The following is a 15830-nucleotide window of genomic DNA, read 5'->3' as shown; positions in this document are numbered from 1 at the left end:
ATTGAGGAAGAACCAAGGTTTTAAGTTTCTCCGAAATTGCCGAAATTTCAGTCAAAATTTCCGTAAATTTGAAGTACCGAAACGAAATTCATATGCTATATTATTTCCGTCAGAAGTTTCCCGAAATTTACCGAAATTTTCCGTACATTTCCGCGAAATTCTAAATTTCTGAAATATCTACACACAGAAAATATATTTAAAAATTCAAACCGAAATTTTGTCCGAAATTTCTCTGAAATTTCTGTTAAATTCGTATTTTACAGTTTTCGACTTTTAGCTGACAAAATATGAAATTTTGATTTTTTTTTTTTTTCAATCCTCCTTCATAACACAAAAGCTCTCTTTCTATCATCCACCATATAATTATTAATTAACAAGGTATGTTGAAGGCTTTACTGTTCTGTTTACTAGTATTTTCTTAGTGCGTGGGAGGATGGAGGAAGTATCTTGGTTTCTATGGCTTTTTGACCACCATGACCATAATGATGTCTTTTAACTTTTTCGTAGGCTTGGAGTTCAGTTTTCTCACAACAAAGTTTGAATGAGGCCATAGTACCTCTTTGCTTTTATCTGCTACCAAAGCACTCATGCTCCAAGTCTCCAACCATATCATGATTCTATTTGCAATCATGGCTGGATACACCCAAAAACCCATCAAGTCATGTTTGTTCACACTTCACACAGTACTTCACAATAATTCTAAATCTACCTATATAGCTATATCTATCACTCTCTCATCTCTCCTATAACTTCTGATCACTAAATTCACAAAGCAAGCCATAAACAAAATAGAGAAAGCAAAGACTGTGAAGAATTGGAAGAGATGCGAGCTGGAGCAGAGAAAAAGAGTTGAAGACTCAATACAATAACAAGGTTGGTTGATTTTAAGCTCTACAAGGTATGTTGAAATTTATATATATTGTTGGTTGCATGATTTATATATACGAAAAGGTAATTATATTTTAAATTGTTTCCTTGTTATGAGATTTATTATTGGTTGATTTTAGTAATCATGTTTTTGTAATTTATGAAACTATTTAGTATCACTTAGTAGGTAAAATATTGTAGTCAGCACTCAGTAGATAATTTAATGGATGTAGGAAGTTAGAAACAATCAAAGATATTAATCTTATTTAGTGCCTACCTATATTCCATACATAAATTGTCAAGATGTGTTCTTCAATTAGTTAATTATATTTTAAATTGTTCGCTTGTTATGAGATTTATTATTTATGAAAATGTCTAGTAATCATGTTTTTGTAATTTATGAAACTATTTAGTATCACTCAGTAGGTAAAATATTGTAGTCAGCACTCAGTAGATAATTTAATGGATGTAGGAAGTTAGAAACAATCAAATATATTAATCTTATTTAGTGCCTACCTATATTCCATACATAAATTGTCAAGATGTGTTCTTCAATTAGTTTCAATAGGTAACTATAATATGAATACAAATTAAGATAATAATTTTAAACATAATGAGAACACTTTAGTAGAAATAATTTGTTCATAAATTTTAGTTTGTTTTTTGTAGTTGTATAGTTTTTTACATAATGGCAAGTTCTGACCCTGTGGGGAGCAAAAAAGACCCAACTTGGAATTATGCTTTTCCATATCAAGGCCAAACTAAAGGTACAGTATGCAAGTTTTGTAATACGGTCATAAAGAGTGGTGGTATCACTCGATTTAAGTTCCACTTAACTGGATTAGATCCTGCCAAGAATACACGAGTTTGTGATAAGGTGCCACCAGAAGTTCAAAAATTAGTAAAAGAATGGATGAGGAGAAAATGTACTGCAAAATATCAAAAGGATTCAATAATCCGTGATACTCGAGAAGAATTGCGATCAGGGTTATCACAACAATTGAACTCTGAAGATGAAGATGAAGGTTTTGTAGGGCAGCATGATGTAGATCCCCGTGATTATAAAGCTGCTATGAGAGCATCAAGACAATCAGAATGGGAAAGGGAGCAAGGTATAAGTAGAGGTGTTTCAGGGCCTGGAGGGACAAGTCGAAGCCAACCAAAATTTGATAGAACAAAAAGTGTACGACAAGAGCATAGAGACCAACCTCAAGCTTCATTCCCACAGTCACTCTATAAATCCAATGCTGCAAAACAAAAGAGTATCATTGACTCCATGTCAATGGGAAGCCTCAAGGAGAAGCTTGGTCGAGTATGTGGGAAGTTTTTCATATATACCAATGTCCCTGCGTACAAAGCGGAATCTCATGAGTACAAAAACATGATAATTGGAGCACAAGAGTGTCCAAATGTTCCTCCGCCAAGTTCGTTTCAGATAATGAACAAATATTTGGCCATGGAACATCAGGAAATAACTGAATATATAAATAGCCAAAGAAAAATGTGGAAAACATATGGCTGCACCATAATGGCTGATGGGTGGTCCGGTCCAACAAGAATGCAAGTTATCAACTTCATGGTTTACTGTAAGGGTAAGACTGTGTTTTTGAAGTCTGTCAATGCATCAAGTGATATAAGGGAGCACAAATACCTTGCCAAGCTATTTAAAGATGTCATTGATGAAGTGGGGAAGGAGAATGTGGTTCAAATATGTACCGATAATGGCTCAGCATTTGTGAAGGCTGGTAAAACATTATCGGAACGTTATAACTTCTATTGGACTCCATGTACTGCACACTGCATCGACTTAATGTTTGAAGATATTGGTAAAAAGAAAAAGGTAAGTGATGTGATTACTATTGCTAGACTCGTGACTGTATATATCTACAATCACGGATGGGTGCTTGCTCTTATGAGAAAAATATGTAATGGTGATTTGATTTGACCAGGACCAACACGGTTTGCCACTAATTACATTTCTCTTCAAAGCCTTTTCCAAAAGAAGGCTGGACTTAAACAATTGTTTACTTGTGATGACTGGGTTACTAGCAAATATAGTCGAAGCAAGGAGGGAAGACGTATAGAGGAACTCGTTCTTGAAAACATGTTTTGGGACAATGTGCAAGCAGTGATTTCTATTTACGAGCCATTATACGGTGTTCTTCGAATAGTTGACACAGAGGTTAACCGACAATGCCAATGTTGTATGATTTATTTAAGAAGGTGAGAACAAAGCTGGAAGAAGTCAGGAATACAGTTTGGGTCAGAAAAATCATCGACGATAGATGGTTTAAGCAATTGTGTCATCCATTACATGCAGCAGCTTATTATTTGAATCCAATGTTCCAGTATAGTGAAGGAATTGGTGATGATCCAGAGCTACTAGACGCCCTTCACTCAGTTTTTGCAAAGTTAGACCCAAACTCCATAGGCATCGCACAATTCGGAAATGAGGTAAATTTTCTATATTTGATTAATTGTTATTTTCATTTACGAACATTCATAATTCTTTCTCATGCAGATTATAAGCTTTAGAGACTCATCATACGGATTTGGAAGACCAGCTGCCATTGCTGCAAGGAAAACAATGACTTCATATGAATGGTGGAACATGTATGGGGGTGATGCACCTACACTTCGTAAATTGGCAATGAAGATCCTATCTCAAACCACATCATCTTCTGCTTGCGAGCGAAATTGGAGCACATTTGCTCTTATCCATACGAAGCAAAGAAATCGTCTGGCACATAACAAACTTGAGCAAATTGTGTATTGTTATTACAACATGAAGCTACAATTGCGAGATGCAAAAGCAGTTGCAGATAGAGTTGCGGAGACCAGTTATTTAGACCTATTCAATATAGTTGCAGATATAGGTGCGGAGGAAACTGCTGATCCAATATACCATTGGGTTCGACCTTTACATTTAGATGATGCAACAGGAAATCCAGATCCAAATATAGCAACTCATGCTCGTGGAATGGGAATTGATGTGGATAAGGTAATGAAGAAAGAAGTAACAGATCATTCTGATGAAAGTGATGGAAGTGGTTATAAATTATCAAGAGGCACTAGTGAAAAATCAATTGATGATGATGATGATGATGGTGATGGTGGTAATACTGGTGGTGGTAGCAAATATCATGCCTATGGTGGTAGTACACGTGATAACTCGTGTGACAATAGTAGTTATGACGACACTAATCGTGAGGCGAATTATGGAAATGACAGGGGGAGTGGCAAATCATGGCACTACAACCAATATAGTAGTGATCATCATACTACTTATCCTGATGCAAATCGTGAATACAATTCTAGAGCTAGGGATACACAAGGAAGACGCGATAGCCATTTGTCTCTAAATGAGTTTGAATCACTTTCTTCCAGTCTTGGCTCAATGGACATAGGAACTCAATATAGTGATAACCCTAACCCATTCCATTCTCATTATCCTCATCATGAAATGAGTTCTCCCTCAGAAAGTACTTACGGAATTGGATCAAGCTCACAAGGTGGAAGCACATATGGCCTTTTTGATCATTCTTCGTCCCAAATGTCGCATGCTTCATACAATGAAACACCATATTGGGTAATTCCACAATTTCCGATATATGGATTGCATGTGGGAAGAGATCAACACACATACATTACCCATGTGATGAAGTACCAAAATCATTTTCAAAATTCATGTACTTGGGAGCAGTATTGTATGATACTAAATGGAAGCAGTTCAACCACATGGATCGAACCACATCGTAGTAGCTCTTATTACTAATACTTTATATTGCTTTTGTTGTACTCTTGTTTATTTTGATTCACGGGGTTTTGGTATTACGTCCCCCCCCGTTGTATTTTTCTAATATTTATTAGTGAAAAAGGCGTGATGGCCAAGCCTCCCACTGGGTTCCAGCCATCAAAAAAAAAGTAAATCACATTCACATTATCAATATACATAACATTTATAATTACATATAGAATTATAGATAGTGTATAGCAACTTACTACAGTTTTAGTTAATTACTCGTCGTCTCGTCCATATTAAATATCACAATTCTATTATTTATGTATAATTTTAGAGAGTTTACATTGTAAATAGGTTTATTATAGGTTAGTTAGTCTATGTAAAAGTTTCAATCAAAAATATCATTTTATACATGCAATTAATGTGATTTCTTTATTTTTAACCGAAATTTCCACCGAAATCGAAACTTTCTCCGAAATTTCCTTAAATTTGAAGTACCGAAATCGAAACCGAAACCGAAATTTGAAACCTTGGGAAGAACAAGTATTGAAGTGGGGCTGAGTCTTGTTTGATAGACAGAGAGAAGAAATCAATCAAATCAACGTCCTTGGTATTTGTTTATTGTTTTTGGGTAAAAAGTATGGGCTAGTGGGTATTGTTTTATTATTTTTGGGATAAAGAGGCATTGCTGGTCGGTGGTCTAGTGGCTTTGCTTTAATTGGTTGAGTCTCCGAGGTGAAAAGGCATGATAGTGGGTATTGTTTTATTGTTTTTAGGTAAACTTCTAGCAAACTTCTAGTGTGTATTTAACTATTTATATAGGTCTGGGTCTATATTTCGGTTCCTGCATCAAACACAAATTTAGAATTGAAACTGAACCGACAGACATAAAACGGTTCGGTTCTTCCAAAATTGACATCTTTCTACGTAAGAAACTGAGCCGAACTAGCAATTTCGGTGCGGTGCTGGCCGGTTCCAACCGGTTCCCGGTTCAAAAAACTCTCAGCCCTAGTTTACTCCCCTAAGTTTAGAAGTGCCATCATGTCACTCCCTCCATTTTCAATTTTAAATTTTTACCCCCTATACTTTTTAATTTTAATTTTAGTCTTCCGTGTCCAATGTCTCATTCTCCGTCCAAAGTTAGATAAAGAGCCAACTTTGAGGGCTAAAACTGTCATTTCAAGACAAAAAAACCAAAATTTTTTTTTCTTCCTCCCATCCCCAAAGCTCCATCAACCTTGCCCAATCATATAAAACGCATTACCACCCAGGCAAAACCCACCTCATAAGTGTTTCACAGCACAAACCCATCACCTGTTCTGACAAAAATCACCAGCCAAATTTGACTGGCGTTCATCCATGCCATAGCTGATACCACGAAACCCATCACTTGTCCAGTTGTCCTGACAAAAATCACCACCCAAAATCTGATCCCACGACCATTACCATCACCTCCAACTCATCTTCGCTCCAAAATATCTAATAACATACAAACAACAACCATGCCAAAAATACATCAAACTGTGGGTCAATACCAGAGCTACCACAGTAACCTGAAGATAAGCTCTCACTAAGCTTCAACACCAAATTTTGTGGTTAACAAATCTTGAACAAGTCTCAAACACCAATGCAACTTTCTCAAATCTCAAACAATTTGTTTCACATTCTCGCATAGACACACACAAATCATAGACACAAAATGGTGACTTAGATAGCCATTGAACTGTCAAGCAGCTGCTTCTACTTCCTAAGCACTCGACATGGTCACAAACCCGAATCCCAATACTTCTCCCAGCAAAATCCATCAAAAAGCCTCCATTAATCCAAAACAAAAGACATTGAACCCACAATTTATCTCCATTCAATTCACAAAAAGATGCGAAATTTCGATCGAATAACAAAACCATACCTCAACCATCTCAACATTTCCAGCACCTTCGAAGAGCTCAGCTAGCTGATCTCTGTCGACAATGAAGGGAAGGTTTCCGACGAAGAGTTTGAGGTCAGGCAAGAAATTGGACTCGCCGGCGAAGTTCGAAACGAGATGTGTCGCATGACCGACCGAGACGACGAAGCAGCGCTCTGAAACCCCTTTGCCGGAGTTGAGAAATGAGGCCGAAATCGAAATGGGTTTTAGAGAACAAGGACGAGAACGCTGTCAGTCATCGCCAATGCTGCCCGCTCGCGACTCCTTCAGTCGCAGCAGTAGCTCCACGACGAGGACACCTTCGGTCATCGCCGCCCTCGTCCACTCGTCCCTCGCCACCATCATCAAAACCTTCTACTCGTCCTTCGCCACCATGAGACGAGGATGGATAATGGGTATAGGCAGAGCAGAGGCCAAAACGACATCGAATTAGGGTTTTTTTTTTTGGTTTTTTTGTCTTGAAATGATAATTTTAACTCTCAAAGTGAATCCATATATCTAATTGGATAGAGAATGAGATTGGACACGAAAGACTAAAATTGAAAAATATAAAGGATAAAAATTTAAAATAAGAGGCATCATGACACTCCCAAACTTCGATAAACTAAAATTAATCATTTATTTTTTTATAATTTGACTAACAAAAAAAATTATGAATCTTTTTTTATTTTTAAAAGGAGGTACTGGGAAGGACCACAAGGAGGCACGCAATGGCCTTTTTTACCCGAAGTCCAGCACAATGCCGCGTCAAAGACACAGTGACACCCCCCCCTCCGGGCATCGAGTACACCAAATAGGTGGGCTTGCCCTCCCCGCATAGTCTTTTCCATACACAAGGCTCGAACTTGAGACCTCTGTCTCAAGTCCCTCAACTTGCTTAAGGAGCACAGTCAACTTGCCAACTGAACTGGACCATGTGGGTAAAAAATTATGAATCTTTGAGTTGTGTATGGAATTTTTTTTTTTTCAAAAAATTGTACATATACTCAAATAATTCACAAATTAACTAACTATGATATTGACAAAAGTTATAAACATTTATTGATATTCATTTACTTTATCAATAACCTTCTTATCTTTTTCATAGTGAAGTCATCCATATTCACCACAAGAGACTCAAACAAAAAGAAAGTTTAACAAAACGAAAAGAAGAGAAGTTCCCTCCTTTCATGTTGTGATGGTGGCTAGAACTATTCTTTTTCTGTATAAGAATTTTCTGCTTTTAGGTTTCTTTAGCTTGAACAAACCTTAATACGTTTGAATATAGTTTTCAAAAATGTGATCTTCCCCTCTTTTTTCTTTTTCTTTTTTAGTTTTTGGAAAACCTCATTTTTTTATTCATTTGCCAGTCTTTCTACATTATGTATTAGCGGCTGAGATATATAGTTATTTTTTAATAAATGCAATATATAACAAAGGAGATGATGGAAAATGTCACTTTAGAAAGTGAAATGATAAAAATGTTACCTAATTTCTCACTTGATAAAAGGTCCATTGTGAATTGTTAGTAATATTAATTTAGTCCTTATGAATAAGAGTTTTTCTATTGGAACTTCCAAATTTACTCACTTAACCTCTATGTTTTTTACACCTCCTATCAAATTTTCAAATACTAAATTTACTCATTAAACCTCACTAAAGTTCCTTAAATAACCTCACTCATATAATTTACAAACAAACTAAGATCTTTATAATAAAAAAACTTAATCATTTTAATGATTTAATTAGGGTCTTTCTAAATGTACCCAGCAAATATCTAAATACACCCAGCACTTAAAATATTGTTATGTACTTTCCAACTTTACCCTTGCTTTGAGTTACAAACCCAGCAACCACCCTTGCTTTGAGTTATAAACCCAGCAACCAGATTCGAAAGACGTCGACAAGACTAAGAATTGATCTCTCCCACTGACAATACAAATCACCGGCAAATTCTCACTGCAAGCACCGGCGATAGCGTTCAAGACGATGAGCCCACGCACCGTGAAAGTGATGACACGCGCCGATCAGGTGGTCCAAGTGGGACGAAGAACACGTCCTGAACGCCGATCTCGACTAGCCGCAGAGCCAGATGTCGGCCCAGCTTGCCGTTGTAGGCGGCGGGGACCACCGATAGTGGAGCAGAGGTGGGCCGAGGAGTTGCACCGATGTGTGTAGATGGTTCCATATTTAAAAGTGATATCAAAGAGTGAGTGTTGCTGATTTATGGTTCTGGGTTCTTAGGGAGGTTTTGATAGTGTGTATGTATATATAGAGAGTGATCAATCTTCTCAAAAAAAAATTATAGAGAGTGATCAAAGCTCTGGGTTAATGTGGCTTTAGGAAACTATGGGAATACAGAACAGGGGAAAATGGAAGGTTCAAAGCCAAGACAAAGGAAAGTTGAATAAAGGAATATATGTGTAAGTGTATAACAGCTTTATCCAAAAGTCAGTGTATAACAGCCTAGACTAAAACCAGAGGTGAATGCTGGTTTGCGCCTTAGAATTGTAACGTCCCTGTTTTGGTTTGACTACTTTGTTTTGCAGTTCTGATTGGGTACTAGAGAGTTCAGTGGTTGAATTGATCTCTCGCTTGAAATTCTCCATACGGTTGAATTTTGCAGTTATGATTGGGTATTGGAGAGTTCACAGAGGGAGGAAGAAAATGCTGCTGGAGGTGAGGGGAAAGAGCCATCGGCGACGGTTAGTTGAGGAACAGCACGCGTAGTCATTTTTTTTCACCGTACAGGGACAAAGTTGGAACAATTTGACATAAAATATTATTGCTGGGTCTACTTAGAAATATGCTGGGTACAAATAGAAAGACCCTTTAATTACTATATAAATCTTAATTACATCTCCATTCCTTAATCAGATAATATAAATCTCTTATCCAATAAAAAAAAATCAAACACAAGGTATTGAGTTTTAAAAATTAATAAAAATAAAATAACATGAACTATGATGTGATTTTTGTAATTTAATTTTTCTTTTTTAGCTGTGCAACAAAAAAAATTAATCATTTTTTCTTAATGTTTCTCTATTTTCTGTACCTCATGATTAATTATTTAAATATTTTTTTATTTAATTTTATTTGCTAGCACTGTTTTTTTTTCTTTTTGCAAATATAATGGATAGATTTAGATTTAGGTCATAATACAATTTCATTTGTTCTCCCTGACCATTATGCGTTCAATATGCATATCATACATTTTTATCTTAAAGGAAATGATGGAAAAGGTCACATTAGAGAGCGAAATGATAAAAATGTCATCTAGTTTCCCACTTGATAAAAAGGTCCATTTAGTCCTTATGAATAATGAGGTGATGTTAAAAAAGGTTAGTTTTTAATTTTTCTAATTCCCATTCTACCCTTAAAGCCTAATGCACGTTTATAACTTTAGTGTCCCCAACGGAGATGTCGTCCAAAACCTACGCCTCTGATGTCCTCCAAGTCTCCTTCCAAATCGAACAGCTGCCGATCACCGCCGCTCTCTCCAAGTTCTTCTTCTACATCCTCTCTCAGAGCCTCGTCGTCGATGTCGCGGACTTCGAGGCTTCAAAACGGCACAGTTTCGATTCCAGAAGCAGTGCGGTTTGGGTTTCGAAGGTAATTTGCTGTATCAGAGTAGAGATTTGGCTTATCGAATTAGAAATTGGGCGATTGTTCATAGTGACTTCGATTTTGGAATTGAGTTTTGGATGAAACGATTATAGGATTGTTTAAGTTATTTTCGTTTATTCTGGATTTGATCCAAAACCAGAATTATCAAACTCGTGATTTCGATCTAGAACTATCATGATTTCTCAAGTATAAATTGTAGGTTTATCTATTTTGATTTGTGTTTAATTTTGATGGTGAATTTGATAGAAGTTTAGGAATTATGAAACAGGTTAGTTTTTCTTTTCTTCAATTGATGTGCTTTCATAGAAATTGTTGTTATTCTTTTGATTGATATAAATTCTGTTGAAATTAGACGATAGATATAGTTCCTTGATTATTTTGATTTAGTTGCTATTGGAGGTTGGAAAAGAATTGGTCTGAGATACAATCAAAACAATAATGGAATGTAGAAAGTAGGGAGAATTGAATTTGAGGAGAGATGCATTGTAATCCTTTGTTTTTCATTTTTGTTATGCTAGTTGTGAAACGAGCCTAAGGGCCTTCTCAGGTATCAGGTATTGCAGGGGAACAAGGCAATTGTAGTTGATGAACCATTGGTTAATAGGGATCGTCTGTATGGTAGATCCTTTGGGGGACTTTGAATTTATGGTGGTCGATATTGGTGGTGTTCTTACAATTTCAAATTCACAGGCCCATGTCATGGAAGAAATGGTCATTTCAACGACCATTGGAATGGATGGAATTTCACTTGCCTCCAAAGAGGCAACTGTTAAAGAGTCATCTGTCATTATTTTTCTTGTTGATGGCCAGGTACAGTTTTTGATAAATACTTGTTGGACCAGGAGCAATTAATGCGCTTCTTGTCTCTGCAACATGCTTATACAATATTGGTTGGATGAAATTTTTCCTTAGTAAAATTGGTCTTCACACTGTAGGTATATGTGCTTTCATTCTTCTGATATGATGAGTCACATTTAAGTAGAAGTTCTTTGACCCAAAGTGATTAAAAGACTACTAGAAGAATCAAAAATATCATGCAAGCTACAAAGTTGTATATACAGTTCATGACAAACTAATAGGCTAAGTAACACCATGTCAGTTCCTAGATTTGGGTCTGAGAAGTTAGTACTTAGTAGTGGTTGAGTAACTAACGTGTTTAGCAAAGTAAGGAAGTACTTTTTTTCTTTTGTTTTTTGTTGTCTTGATGTTGCTCATGTAGTTGGTAAGGCATGCACAAGTGTTTTCTAATTAATCAAACAACTCATATTTACTTTTAGTAAATGTACTGTTTCTTTTTATTTTGGTGCAGGGTGAGATCATAATTTTGATTGAAGAATTAGGAAAGAATTGTTGGCATAAATTTCGTGTTGATATGTCACCATGGCGATTAGGGAACAAATGACAATATATTGCATTCCAGATGTCTTCCTTGATTTGTAATTTGTTTGCAACAACGGTAGATTTTCAAACTTGGAATGTTCTTTCACAAGGCAAGAGGTTCCAAGCTGTCATTAGAGATGGGAACAGAGAAAGACTTGCAGCTTGATGCTTAAAGCAATGTGATGGTATCTATAGAGTTATTTATGATCTTTGTGGTAGAAGATACTGGGAATTAAATTCCTCTTTTAAACTGATATCAAAAGTACGTTATGTTCTATGATATTCTTCATTTATACTTTTTTTTCTTTACCAACCTTAATCTTATTTATTTTATGTTTATGAAAAGTGACTTGATATAAATGCTAATTAATATTTGTGGCCGGAAAAAGATTACAATGTAAATGAGAGCTTCTTGGCTACACACCACTTTTACATTTTTGACAAGTGACATAGCATGTGACTTGGCAACTGATGTGATTGAGAGTGACTTGATCAGTGACTTTGACAGTTGCATGATCAGTGATTTGCTCATGCATGTGACATGACAAGTAACTTGGCCAGTGACATAGCTAGTGACTTGATGTTAATAATGACCTGACCATGTCACTGACTAGTGGACATGTAATGTCACTTAGCCAGAGATTTAGCAAATGACGTGTATAACGGTGATATGCAATGTTACTTGGCCAGTGACTTGGATATAATAGAGACTTGGCAAGTGACATGTGATTGACAGTGACATGATCAGTGATACGAACATAACTAACTGACCATGTCACTAACCAAGTAACTGACCATGTCACTAACCAAGTAACTGTCAGTAGCCAAGTCACAAGTTAATAGCTAAGTCACTGTTAATCACATGTCACTAACTAAGTAACTGACCATGTCACTAACCAAGTAACTATCAGTAGCCAAGTCACAAGTTAATAGCCAAGTCACTGTTAATCACATGTCACTAACCAAGTAACTGACCATGTCACTAATTAAGTAACTGACTATGTCACTAACCAAGTAACTGACCATGTCACTAACCAAGTAACTGACCATGTCACTAACTAAGTAACTGTCAGTAGCCAAGTCACAAGTTAATAGCCAAGTCACTATTAATCACATGTCACTAACCAAGTAACTGACCATGTCACTAACCAAGTAACTATCGGTAGCCAAGTCACAAGTTAATAGCCAAGTCACTGTTAATTAATCACATGTCACTAACCAAGTAACTGTCAGTAGCCAAATCACAAGTTAATAGCCACGTCACAATCATGAACATGTCACTAACTAAGAGGAGATTACTCATCACTCATATTGGTCTTAAGAGGATTTCTCCTCAAACATATTCGCTTTTAAGGAATTACTTCTCATGCAATTTTTTTTCTTGCTCAACAAGTGACATGTTGTTGACAGTGACTTGGTCAGTGACAAGACCAATGACCTGGCCAATGACAATGTGGCATGGCCAGTGACTTGAAGTTAACAATTACCTGGCCAGTGACCTAGATATAACTATGACTTGAAAATTCCAAAATATGTCAGTGACTTGTATAACAGTGACATGGTTAAGGATTTGCAATGTAACATGGTCAATGACATGAATATAACAATGATTAGCCAATGACTTGACATGTTCTTGTTCCATTTTTAAAATAAGAAGGTTAGCATTGAGTTTGCAAGTTACGTGACCAGTAACTTGGCCACTGCCTTAGCAAACTTAGCAAATGACATGGGATTGATAGTGACTCTGAAAGTTACATGATCAGTGACATGGTTATGACTGTGACATAGCCAGTAATTTGGCCAATGACATGGTTAGTAACTTAAGGCACTTAAACTTCCCACGTATTTTTTTGACAATGAATTCAAGCATAAGACAAAAATATATGCTCAATCATTAGTAAGAAGATTTTATTGTGACTTTAGTCCAAGTACAACCACAACACTTTTTCAATTAGGAGAACCTCCCATAAGCGCATTAAACAAAATAAAACATAACCACAATGATCTGGGGTAAACAACAACAGCAAGCATATTTTCACTGTCATGTACTGTATCAGTGACATCTAGAGAATGCCTTCGAAACATCCCTCTTGGAAGGACCTTTTTGTGCCCATTTAAATATACCTCTGCATAGTAATTGATTCCACTGAAATTCAGATCTAGGTGCTGAGTACCTGACCCAAAAGGGCCAAGTGTTTAGACAATATTATTCCTAACCACAATACCAAGGAAACTAAAGATTAACATCGACAGTAATCTTTCAATCTACTGAGAAATAATTTCAAGACAACCTCGAAGTGCATTTTATCATTTATATGTATCACGTACCAGCTTACATAGAAAGGTCTTAAAAGTACCAGAATGTGCACCCATTGCCTCCCTAAATCAACAATATCTATGATTGATATTCATTTACCAAGCCGTAAAATGGATCCATCAATTTGCTTTTCACCATGGTTGCCAAAACACTCTCACTGAAAACATCATGATTATTATTTTGATTATGACTCAAAATGTAGACTTTTCCATTCCTGAAACATCTAATATCTGCAATGATGTTAAAATATAGGAGCTTTACTTCGGCTCCAAAAGTTCACAATCTCAAAAACAAATTCAAAATCCATACTTTTACAAATATGAATAAGAAGTCTAAGGACACAAATTGATTAAAAACAAGACTAACTGCAGGGGACACTATTGCCCTCTTAATTATGAATCGGAGAAATATATAATCAGATTTTGCGAAGCTACTTGGGTTTTCTGATAAGTATGAATGTGGTGGCAAACCCAATACATTTGCTAGACTACTTCAAGACATGAATCCTCTGTCAAAGACCCAAAAGCAACCAATGAGCAACTTCACTTTATATATACATTTCAGATAGTGCAATGCCTAAGTACAATGTAAATATTTTCCAGATCTACCTAAAATCACACACAATAAGCAATTACACAGAGCAAGCACGAAAAAAAAAATCATAATTGAGCATCAAAATTCACAAGTAATCCACAACACAAGTCAAAACCACCACAAAACCAATTTTTGAAGCCAAAATTAACAGAATTAGGATCACATTACAGTCCACATTGACATTTCTAATGCAATTGTGATCGAGCAGTACCTGCTTATAGAGAGCGTAGAGGATGAGAGCGGCAGACTCAGAGTTGAACTTGGCGCGAACAGCTTTAGAGGAGGAGCGAGGAGATCCGTCGAAACCGGCGTAGGAGGCCGCCACGTAGAACCGCTCAGGGTATTGGAGCCCCGAGCTCGCCCGATCTATAGCCATTTATGCTCCCCGAGCTCGCCTCTGACAATCATAGCAGTGAAGATTGCCTTTGCGTCGTCGGAGCAAGATTTCAAGAGGCGCGACGGCGTTCGTGACAAGCGGTTCGATTCCGTCACCAGAGATCATACTACACGTGGAGCTCTATCGCTGGGTCAAGGCATGCAGGTGACCTATCGGGGATTTGTTAGGAGGTGGTGGAGGTCGGAGGATCACTACTGATCGTCGAGCCATAGCGGTGAGGTCAGTTAAGATGAGAGGGATTATATTATGAAATTGATTGAGAGAGAGATGCCGGTGGCAATTTTTGTAATTAAGCTTAACTGTAGTGGTAGGTTATAAAGAGGTGACCTTAATTATCATGGAGATATTTGCGTTATCTGTATTATACTAAGACACTTCAAAATGACCTCTTTTATCATTGGCCCTTTATCTTAATCATAGTTTTATTTCTTATTATATATATATATATATATATATGCTTTAATGAGCATGTAGTAAAATTGGAAAATGAAAATAGATAGGGAAAATAATAAAGAATGCAATCTAATATTATTGAATTGGAAAGTCTAGAGAAAATAAATATAACATTTTTTTGGTATAATTATTGTCCTTAATAGTCATTTTATAGTAGGTTATATATGTCATTTAATAATTCATAATAGAGTGAGGTCAAGTGAGCAGATTTGGAGGTCCCAATAGAAACTCTCTATGAATAATGAGGTGATGTTAAAAAATGTCAGTTTTTTATTTTTTGATTCCGATTCTACCCCTAAAGGTAATAAATGTTTATAACCTTCCATTTCAAAATCTGTGAGCTCAAATTCTCTCTCTCTCTCTCTCTCTCTCTCTCTCTCTCTCTCTCTTGATAAGAAAGCTTCAAATTCGATTTAATCGGAGATTCTCTCTCTGAGTTTCTCTCTTCGTTACCCTCTCTGTCGCCAACTTCTGATTTCACTTGGTGGCCCTGCGACGATCTGAAATCTCACTTTTGAGTGGTTTTGGAGCTTTCGCAGCTCTCTTA

The 15830-nt window shown here is 36.5% G+C and overlaps 2 protein-coding genes across 2 annotated transcripts; both read left to right on the top strand.

Annotated features, from left to right (window-relative positions):
• Positions 1 to 397: 397 nt before the first annotated feature.
• Positions 398 to 4764, top strand: LOC121051506. The gene is made up of 3 exons (XM_040513973.1): positions 398 to 873; positions 1537 to 3321; positions 3389 to 4764. Exons 2-3 carry the CDS (start codon positions 3061 to 3063, stop codon positions 4640 to 4642), a joined length of 1515 nt encoding a protein of 504 aa, XP_040369907.1. The 5' UTR covers positions 398 to 873; positions 1537 to 3060; the 3' UTR covers positions 4643 to 4764.
• On the top strand, positions 1556 to 2812 carry LOC112184192. The gene has a single exon (XM_024322462.1). It carries the CDS (start codon positions 1556 to 1558, stop codon positions 2810 to 2812), a length of 1257 nt encoding a protein of 418 aa, XP_024178230.1.
• Positions 4765 to 15830: the final 11066 nt, after the last annotated feature.

Source organism: Rosa chinensis, chromosome 2 (genome assembly GCF_002994745.2).
Source record: "Rosa chinensis cultivar Old Blush chromosome 2, RchiOBHm-V2, whole genome shotgun sequence".
Classification (NCBI taxonomy): Eukaryota; Viridiplantae; Streptophyta; class Magnoliopsida; order Rosales; family Rosaceae; genus Rosa; species Rosa chinensis.
The sequence above is the reverse complement of the archived record's forward strand: the minus strand, read 5'-3'. Positions and strand labels throughout refer to the sequence as shown.